We start from the raw sequence: 11,128 nt of genomic DNA, 5'->3' as shown, positions 1-11,128 counted from the left end.
TATTACTTTCCTCTTTAAAGGCTTCTGTCATCTTTATAAGGTTGGATTTGAGGTCATCTTCTTGTGATTTGGCTGTGTGAGGATATTCAGGCCTTGCTGTAGTGGGATAGCTGGTCTCTGGTGGTGTCATATTGCCCTGGCTCTTCTTGGTTATGTTCCTATGCTGGCCTTTAGCCATCTGGTATTTTTTATGCCGGTCGGTCTCCTCAGGGAGGCAGACAGAGCTTTGGGCCAGAACAATGGAACTCAGGGAACACCCTACTGCTCACCTCTGCTGCCTGTGCCCCACATGTACCTGGATGTTCCTGGTGTCCTGCAGGCCTCCTGTGGTTGTGAAGCATAGCCATGCCCCTGGCAGTGGAACTCAGGGGACAGAGTGCAGCTAACCTCTGCTGGCTGTGGCCCAGGTTGACGAGGAAGGCTAGAAATTGCCAGGAAAGGCTCTATCCTAGATGTTCCTGGGTCCTCACAGGCCTCCTCTGGAAGGCATGCGATGGAGCTCAGTGGAAAGCATGCTGCTCACTTCTGCTGCCCGTGGACAAGGTGAACCCAACAAGCTTTTTCTGTTGTTGTTGTTGTTGTTGTTGTGCTGTAATAAAATACTTTGTCAAAAGCAACTTAACAGGGAAAGATTTTATTCTGGCTTACCATTCCAAGGTGTTGTCTGTCATGGTAGGACAGTCAAGGTGTCAGGAGTTTGATGCAGCTGGTCACATGGCATCCACAGTTAGGAAGCAGAGAGGAACAAAACTATGCTGAAGTTTAGTTCTGTATTTTCCACTTATCCAATCCAGTATCTCAGGCATAGAACTGTGATAGCTACAGTGGGAAAGTTTTCCTAGCTCAGTTAATGCAGTCGAGACAGTCTTCAAATCAGGTGGTGGTGGTTCACACCTTTAATGCCAGCACTCGAGAGGCAGAGACAGGTGGATCTTTGTGGTTCAGACTAATCTACACAGTGAGTTACAGAGTCATCAAGGCTACACAGAGAAACTTTGTCTAAAAAAAGCAACAAAAGTTAATCTCCCAATAGGAATGTTCAAAGTCTTACTGAATCTGTTTAACTCCTTACAGGTGTACCTGAAGGCTTGTATCCTAAGTGAGTCTTGTCAAATTATAAGCAAGTCTTGCCAATTAATGCTAACTATAACAGGAAGGTATTCAAGGGTGAAGAGGTACTGAATAGCTAAATACTTGCTGGTTTTGATACTCATCATGGGAAAAAGAAAGTCAAGAACAGATGCTCCAGACCTCTAAGAAATATTTTACATATAATGTAACTGGGAAATGTGACAAAAAGCTAATTTGGCTTAATAATTTACCTAATCTATATTGGACAAATACAGAGTTGTATCAGTATTGATAAGTATTTATTGAAATAAACTACTTGAAGCTAAAGTTCATCCAACTATAGATAGATGGAGAAACTGCGATGGAAGGACTAATGTGGTATTTGATGTCAAAAATACCTGAGGAGATTTTCTCTCCTCCCTCTCCCTCTCCTCCTCAAGAAAAAGATTGACTAGTTGTTCAGGTCAGATTTAATCTTCACCCACTTTCTGCATGGAACGAGATCTACCAGTTGTCCTTTTTAAAAACTCTGTTCATCATTACACCTTTTAACCTCTCCTCTTCTCCCTTCTTTCCTCCACACTTATCCTCTCCTCTCCCCTCTCCTCCCAAGAAATAAGGTTGACCAGTAATCTAGGCCAAATTTCATCTCTCCTCACTCTGGAAAAGCAGTGAGGTTGGTTGATCAGTTATCCTTCTTCCCAGTTTGGGCTATGGTTTGTGTGTGCTCACCCACAATGCCACAGTACTTGAGTGGTTGTCACAGGACAATTTGCAAAGAGTCTGACTCCTTATTGTATGTGAGACCTGGAGATCAAACTCAGGGTCTTAGGCGTGGTGGTAACCACCTTTACCCATCTCTTGAAGGCCAATTAACACACATTTTGTACTGCTCTGTCTCCATGAAAATCTACTGACTTTCATGGAATTATGAAGCTACCCAGACAAGGTTAAGCCAGACTTTAATGGCACCACAGAGTGGCATGCATCCCAGAGCCCTATGTTGAGACTCCAACTAGAACTGGAATTTTCATTCACCATAGCTCATACTAATATCCTAGAATATATATTGGCCAATATGGACTACTCCCCTTCCCATAGCACAAATTACATACTTGAGAACTACATAAGAAGAAATTTTAGCATCTGAATGTAGAAAGATGTGCCTTGCCCTATTTACATAACATATAAGTGGTATTATAGTTACAGTCCACTTGTGCTCTTCCAGTGTACTCAATAAAAATGTTTGCATTAAAAAACTTTGAGGAGTGGGTGGAAAGATGATTCAGTGGTTAAGAACACTTTCTTCTCTTTCAGAAGACTGGAGTTTGGTTCTCAGCACACACTTTAAGAAAATTGACTGAAGAATGTTATACCCAGCTAAACTACACTCCTCAGTCATGTGAAAACTCAAGAAATAGTTCACTTATAAACTACTTTCAATGACTACTTCTGTCAAAATGAAACAAGATATGAGATAATGTGGATGATTCAGGTATAGAGAAGCTGGGAATTCATTTTAATTTGAGTTGATCAGTTCATCTTGATTTTCTTCTTTTTAAAAAAAATTTATTTATTTATTTATTTATTTATTTATTATGTATACAGTTCTCTGGCTGCATGTACACCTGCAGGCCAGAAGAAAGCATCAGATCACATTATAGATGGTTATGAGCCATCATGTGGTTGCTGGGAATTGAGCTCAGGACCTCTGGAAGAGCAGTCAGTGCTCTTAACCTCTGAGCCATCTCTCCAGCCCTTTGATTTTCTTCTTAATCCATATTTAAATAACAGTGAGAGATGGGTGGCACATACCTGCAATCCCAGCACTCTGAGAGGCAGAGGCAGGTGGATCTCTGTGAGTTTGAACCCAGCCTGGTCTACAAAATGAATACAGAACCAGAGTATGCAGAAAGACTCTGTACTTCTCCACCCCCAATCCAAATAAATAAATAAATAACAGAAAGTGTGTGTTAAAATAAATTAATGGGTAATGATAAACAAAATGAGATAAGAGTACACTTCAGAGAGACCCACAAAAATTTTGGAAGGTGTAAAGAAAACAAATAAGTGGTAACTGAAAAATTGCATTATTTTCTGCTCTATTAAGAAGGGTATTAGTAATAGGGAAATCAAATATAACTATAAGTATTGACTCAAATGGAAGTTTCATAGAGAGACTAAAAATGACAATGACTGAAAATATCTATGAGGAGTACTTATAGCTGACATTTCTCTTCCCCATCCCTCTGAGTATCAGAGAATGGCAGAGCTCTGGACCAAGGTACAGAGAAGAACCAAGGAGTTCAAAATGCCAGGTGCCAAGTTTTTAATTCCTTCCATCCCACCCACTGGCCTCTTTATTGAATTTCTCTCTGGAGAATAACAAGGGCCACAAGAAAACTTACAGATACTGATTTTTGGTCCTAAAATAAATGATCTCCCCATAAATTAAGGTTCACCATTCAACTAGTCCTAACCAAACACAGGATATCTAATAAGCATTTTACTTCCATGAAACCAATAAAAACAGTCAGCCAAAAGGCGTGATAAGGAAAGTCTCTAACATGAAGATAGAAATATAAAAATAAAGATGATAATGTTATAAGTACTTTTAAAACTTTAAATTAATACTTCTTGCTTTCTGTAATAAAATAAGAGAACACTATAGATAAGCTGGCAATATAAGTTTAAGGGCCAAAACTATAAAATGGTGTTATAAATTATTGACCTCAAATACAGGGCAAAATTTAAGAAGCCCTTAGGAGGAAACAGTATAATCTTCATGTTTTCATTAGGCAGTGATTTCTTTTTTTAATTTTAATTATTTATACTGAATAGTGTTCTGTCTGAATGTACACCTGCACACCAGAAGAGAGCATCAGATATCATAATAGATGGTTATGAGCCACCATGTGGTTGCTGGGAATTGAACTCAGGACCTTTGGATGAACAGCCAGTGCTCTTAACCTCTGAGCCCCCATTAGGCATTGATTTCTAAGATGTAACACCTAAAGTACAAACCTCCAATGAAAACTAAATATTGGGTTTGACAAAATGTAATTATTTTCTTGAAAGGACATTATCAACAAAGTAAAATGATAACATACAAAATGAGAGAATTGTCCATAAAGTGTTCATAAATTATCTATTAAGTCTCTAGTTTAAACTGTATATTATTATTACAAATGTCTTCATATAATATATTCAAATGTGTAAACACTCTCAATACTAGTAGTTATTTGGGAACTGCAAATCAAACCACGGTAAGAGGCTGCTTCACATACATAGGATGATAACAATAAAAAAGAAAACAGAATATGGAGAAATTGATTTCTCTATGTATTGTGTGTAGGATTGTAAAATGGCAGTCTCTTTGAAAAATAGTTTGACCACAATTCAAAACATATAGTCACTTTGTAACTCAGCAGCTCTAATCATAGGCATATGCCAAGAGAATTGAAATTTTTATGCAAAAACTTAATGAGTGTTCATAGCATCATTATTTATAATATCCTATGTTTCTTATATCTAATGAGTAAAGTATGGTACATTCACACACATTCATACAATAGAGTATGTGCTACAAAATAAATAAAGCACTGTTATATGTTATAGCAGGCTGGGCCTTGAAAACATTATGTTAAGTGAGAGAAGCCAGACATACAATACTACATATTATATGATCTCATGCATATGAAATGCACAGGATAAGAAAATCCAAAGAGATAGGAAACTGATTAGTAGTTTACCATGGACTAGAGGTGTGTGTGTGTGTGTGTGTGTGCACGTGCACAAGCATGTGCATGTGCATGCTATGTGCTAATGTACACCAAGTTCATTTTAAAGGTGATAAAAATATTCTCAATTTTGATAGTGGTAATAATTGTACACACACACATATACCACTAGAATACAACCACACGTTAAATAAATCATTTAACACTTTTAACTTAAAGGCTACTATAAAAAGAAACACTCACAGAGTAAGAATGAACTTCTTGAAAGCAAAACTATGATATCTGAGACTGAAATTTTAATCAGAAGACTAAAAAAAAGTAGCTGGAGAAGATCTGATACGTTGTGGTAAAACCCAAAACAAAAGATAGCAATTAGTACCAAGATAGGAAAAAGTAAGCTGTGTGTGGTGACACTAATACATAATCTCAGCAATGCCACTCTGGTCAATGAGGTGAGTTTCAAGACACCTTAGGGTACACAATGTGACCATTTCATCTTAAAAAGAAAGAATTGGAAAACAATAAACATCAAGCAACCCACTTTTGAGCAATAAATTAATCAACAATTAAAATCAAGGGGGAAAAACTACCAAAAAATGAAAATTAACACATAGCAACCCGAGACCTAGCGGACAAAGAAGAATCACTATCAGTAGGGATGGAAATCTAGCAGTCAGTGCTGCCATTGAAAAAGATACCTCTGAAAAAACAATCTGCCCCTGTGTTTTAAAGGACCAATAGGACAGGGCCATGTTCAAAATTAATACATGAAAATAATAACTACAAGGGCAGAAACAAGTGAGAGGATGAGCAGCCAGCAAAAGGTGAATGCAACCAAGAGCCAGTTCGTAAAAAACAAAACAAAGCAATAAAACTGAGAGAAACACTTAGATAGACAAAAAAAAAAAAAAAAAAAAAAAAAAAAAAAAAAAAAAAAAAAAAAAAAAAAGGAAGAAAGAAAGAAAGAAAAACAAATGAAAACCCCAAAAGAACAAAAATTGTAGATGGTGTTTACATTTTCATCATCTGTGAAAAGGATAGTGAAAGAATATAATGAACAGGCACATGGCAGCTAATTTATAACCTAGACAAATTATTTTTTGTATTTTTAAATTTTATTTTTTATTTAGATATTCACTTTACATCCTGATCACTGAAGCCATTTATGAAAAATTTGTCAAAAGTCTATCATTTTTATATAAGAGTTTTCCAGAATGTTAAAAAATAGTTTAATTAATTGTATCTATTTTGAAAGAAAATACTCAATTTAGAAACATTATCCCGATTAAACAATGGTTTATTTGAAGGAAAAAAATAGAGCTCTTAAAAGCAGGCAACAGAATCATAGGATTTAGAAGCTCACCAAAATGTTTGCAAAGTTGAAAATTACTTTAAAAACTGAAAGCCATCATTTACAGTAACGTTAAATTCACCCTACCAATAACCAGAACTTTTGAAACACGAATTTCAAAATCAATGCACAAGCTCAAATACTAGGGACCTGAAAACATCTGTGACTTTAAAATGGTGGTGAAAACAAATACAATCAAGAAAGAACATTTCACAGCTACTTTGCACTTGAGTCTAAGATGGCAGCAAAAAATTGGAAGGAATACTGGACAATTTGTATCATCTATAAATATGACTATTAGTAACATGCTAATACAGACCCCTTTACATGAGCAAAAGCATGGGAAATTATATGTGCGCCAGTGGAGACTTATTAATCACGGGAGGCCAAAGTGAAATTCCTAGCTAACCCCCCAAAAATCCTTAAAATTGGAATTTTCCTCGGTGTTCCTATAAGCCTCTTCATTCGAGAAGTTGGGAAGTATCGGTTTGATAAATTTAAACTCATTCGTTCCATTACCTCCCTTTAGACACACCTCATACTGGTAGCTCTGGGATAGGGTCCCCGCGCCGCTGACATCCACTAAATGTCCAGGTAAGTGGCCTTCAGGCACTGAGAAGGAGCCCAGGGAGGTCTCTCTGGCCCTCTTGCACAGCCTCACTCCCACAAACAGCAGCACAGACAGCAGAAAGAGGGAAGACACAGACGCCAAGGCGATGACCAGGTAGAGTGTTAGCGCATCCTCATCGTTCTCCACATTATGCACCACCTCAGGCAGAGGCAGGTAGGGCTGAGAGAAGCCATCCACCACCAGTACATGCAGAGTGACGCTAGCTGACCGCGGGGACTCGCCATTGTCCTTGACCATCAGAAGTAGCCTGTGCTTGGTTGCATCGCGCTCGCTCAGCAGCCTGGTGGTGCGCACCTCGCCATTGTGAGCCCACACACTGAACAGCCCAGGCTCCGTGGCCTTGAGCAACTGGAAAGACAGCCAGGCATTCTGGCCAGAGTCGCGGTCCACTGCCACCACTTTGGTGACCAGGTAGCCAGGCTCAGCCGCCCTGGGTAGCAGTTCTGTGCAGGGTGCAGAGGCGTTCTGCAATGGGTACAGCACGAAGGGCTCATTGTCATTGTCGTCTAGCACCAGCACGCGCACCAGCGCCTGGCTGCTGAGAGCTGGAGAACCTTGGTCTGTGGCGCCCACGCGGAACTCAAAGGCCTGCAAGGCCTCATAGTCCAGCGCCCTGAGCGCGAACAGCTGCCCGTTGTTTGCGTTGATGGAGACCAGAGAGGTGAGGGCCAGCTGCGGGTCCTGGGATGGCAGCAGCGAGTAGGTGATGTGGGCATTTGAGCCACAGTCCGAGTCTGTGGCTGTGATGGTGCCTATGTGCAGGGCGGGGCTGTTGTTCTCACGGACAAACAGAGTGTAGGAGGTTTGGGTGAAGGCTGGGGCGTTGTCATTGATGTCTGAGACCTGCACTGTTATGGTGTGCTGGGTTGTGAGCCTGGGTGAGCCCAAATCGGTGGCTGTAATGGTGATGTTGTACTCAGCTTTGCTCTCCCTGTCCAGTGCTCCTTCAGTTACTAAAGTGTAGAAATTTTCTTCAGAAGGTTTCAAAAGGAAGGGCAGATGGTCTTGGATGGAACATACCATTTTCCCATTGTCTCCAGAGTCTGGGTCTGAAATTCCAAAGATCGCCACTACAGTTTCAGGGGAGTTTTCCGGAATATCGCTCATGAGTAATGACATGGTGAGTTCAGGGGCGTGGTCATTTACATCTATCACATCTATGACCACTGTGCATATTCCTGAAAGTCCTCCCCCATCAGAGGCCTCGATTTCCATGCGATAAGATTGAATTTCCTCGAAGTCCAACCGCTTTTTTACCCTAATTTCTCCGGTGTCTGTATTTATTTCAAAAGCCCGGAGGACTTGATTTGAGGATTGAAAAAGGGCGTAGGAGAGCTCCCCGTTTGTCCCAACATCTAAATCTCTTGCGGATACGGTGATGACTAGGGAGCCCACAGGGCTGTTCTCTTGAACCTGCACTTCATAGAGCCCCTGGACAAATTCAGGGGCGTTGTCATTAATGTCTAGGACCACAATGAGAACCTGGGTAGTCCCAGTCTTGGGAGGTGACCCACCATCTACAGCCTTGAGTGTTAATCTAAGCTGTGCCTGGTCCTCCCGGTCCAGCGCTTTGTCCAGCACCAGCTCAGGATATTTCCTGCCATCGCTGTGATTGCGGGTGAGAAGGTGGAAATGGGAGTTGACGCTGATTGTATAGTACTGAACTGTGTTGCTACCTACATCCAAATCTTGAGCTATTTTCAATGGGAACATAGCCCCTGGTTGGCTGCTTTCCACGATTTTAAGGAGGATTTCATCTTCCATGAATTCTGGGGCGTGGTCATTTACATCTTGAAGCTGTATTTCCCCTTGAATAAATTGCACTGGGCTATTTAGTAACACCTGGAAATGTAGGATGCACGGGTCGGTGCTCCCGCACAACTCCTCTCTATCCAGTTTTTCTTTCAGGAGCAAATCTCCACTCTTCTGTTCCAGCTGCAAGAGCTGTCTGTTCCCTTTGGAAAGAATCTGGGCACCCCTGACGACCAACTCCCTTAAGCTCAGTCCTAATTCTTTGGCTAGGTTGCCCACCAAAGAGCCCCTGTCTGTCTCCTCTAGAACCGAATACTTAATGCTCACACTTCCTGCCTCCCACAATAGTAACAGAAAGATAATGGCGGTCACTTGCCTTCTCCGTAGTGCCTTGTCTAGTGATGTCTCCATTGTTCCTCAGCTCCAAAAGATGCAGCAGTTAGTCACCCAAGAATTGCTTTGTGAGCAACTCAGGATTCTTGGCTTAATAAATTTGAGCCTCTTTTCTTTCTAACGTCGCTGGAAACGGGGGTATCTGCCTCTCTGAAAGGCTCTATCGGCAGAAATGTAAAAAGCTTCCCCTCTCGGTTCCAAGAAATGGCTCTGCTTTTACAGTCACGCATTTTGCAGGGTTTCGTTTTCTTAGCCTGCAGCGCCACCAAGCGTTCTGCTTTACAACTTCAGGTAATTTTTGTTTCAGAGTGCACTGCAAGGACTAAAATGAGTGGCCCACCTTTTAGGTCAAATTAATTCTGTTCTTTCCTCACCCCACCCCACCCCGCCCCAGTCTCATTTGGTAGCTTTGAGACAGCTAAGCTGTGTGAGAGAAATATATATCTTCCTTGTAAAGGAGCAAACTCAGCACACAAAGCTCTGCAGAGACAGTCATTCATTTAAAACCTGTCTATCTGTACAGATGTTCATTTAGTTTTTCGGGATAGCCCCACAGAGAAAACACATTTTTTTGTTCTTGGAAGAGTTTTTATTTTATTATAAAAATTACTATTTTATACTAAATATTACTTTAAAGAACAGTTTCTAACTTCCCAATGACAATGTGCCTATAATGCCTGAGGGGAAACTAAAAGATGATTTTGTGTTTGTTTATTTCAGTCTCTCGGGGTATGTATTATTTGGGAACTTTCCTTAACAAGTGCACTATATGTGATGTCCAATAAAATTGACTGGAGATGGTCACTTACTTTATAAGTAGTCAGCTCTGGCTCAGAGTTCAACTGGCTTTTCTACAGACATGAAGAAGATAATGAAGTCAAGGATGTAAAAAAGATCCCTTTTCAGGAAGGGCTTTGGCCTATGTGCCATGGGCAGGGGACCAGACAGTGCACAACCTTTGGGCTGTAGAAATTGTGTTGTTCAAAAACATTGACGTTCCAACCACAGCTTTATTGTTGCAGTAAACAAAGCAAATGCTCCATGAAGAAAGATGCCATATGAAGGGTTGGGCAAGCATGCCGGAATCCCAGGGAGTAAACACTGTCTTTGCCCATTATAGTCTGAATTAATTAATGCTAAAAAGTAAAATATTCACTCATCGCCTTAATATAATTTGCCTTCCTTTGATAGATATTTGAAAAGAAAAATTTTCATACAATACAGCAACTATAACCTACAAAACTATCATATAAATGGCCTTGTAGTTAATAAATGATGTTCATAGGACATTAGAGGAGAAAATGTAGATGCTTGAGAAAGAAAAATGCAAAGTTTGCAAAATATAATTTAGGTTTATATTTATGAACAAAATGACTTTGAACTCTCAGACTGTTACACAAAACAGGATAAAATGTACTATCCTGAATTTTAGTCTCAACAATAGAATTTAGAATGAGCAGAAAGATGTTTTCTGCATTGGAGGAAAGAAGACAACATTATTAAGCATTAATGTCTAAAGTTTCATGTAACAGCAATTAAAATAAAATAAAAACAAAATCTTCATTTACTAGCAAAGGCAAATTGTTTCTGGGGAGAATGATAGAATTTCTTTGTAAAAAAATTTTTTTTAAAGGACCATTGGATAGTCAAGAACATTCAGCAAATATTTATTCAACATGTATAAATATCTTGATGGTAAAATTAGATCCTACTATTCTTACACAAGGCTCACAAATTATAAATTTATGATTTGATAGTTTAGTAAACTCTATATTCAAGAAATATGTGTTGATTATTAAGATATGCCAGGACATTCCCAACGATGTATACAGAAAGCATGACACTTAGCATTCAGACTTCCTTACTTCTATATTTAGAGGTGCATGTGATAATGTTACCCACAAATGAGACTAAATTTGAAAAAGTCAGTACTATCAAATATTCACATTTAAATTTTCCTACAAACTAATAGTAAAATTAATCTAATCATGTGTTTAACATGGCATCTCAAAGGCTTTGCATGATAATATATTTAAAAGATAATTTAATTTCATGTTTTACTAAAATATTTTTATTTAAATTGTCAAATACAGGTTAGTGCCACTAATTTAAAAAAAATTAGCCATGCAGTATAATAGAGAAACTAGTGGAATCTAAAGAAACTGACTTTTAAGTAGTACAGTCTCAAGA

The 11,128-nt window shown here is 39.4% G+C and overlaps 1 protein-coding gene across 1 annotated transcript; it reads right to left on the bottom strand.

The window, feature by feature from the left end:
• Positions 1 to 5,926: 5,926 nt before the first annotated feature.
• Positions 5,927 to 9,318, bottom strand: LOC127204194 (protocadherin beta-14). Its single transcript, XM_051163128.1, has one exon. The coding sequence runs from the start codon at positions 8,954 to 8,956 to the stop codon at positions 6,563 to 6,565; it is 2,394 nt and encodes a 797-aa protein (XP_051019085.1). The 5' UTR covers positions 8,957 to 9,318; the 3' UTR covers positions 5,927 to 6,562.
• Positions 9,319 to 11,128: the final 1,810 nt, after the last annotated feature.

The sequence above is a fragment of the Acomys russatus genome, chromosome 20 (genome assembly GCF_903995435.1).
Source record: "Acomys russatus chromosome 20, mAcoRus1.1, whole genome shotgun sequence".
Classification (NCBI taxonomy): Eukaryota; Metazoa; Chordata; class Mammalia; order Rodentia; family Muridae; genus Acomys; species Acomys russatus.
Note: the sequence above shows the minus strand (reverse complement) of the source record. Positions and strands in the feature narration are given on the sequence as shown.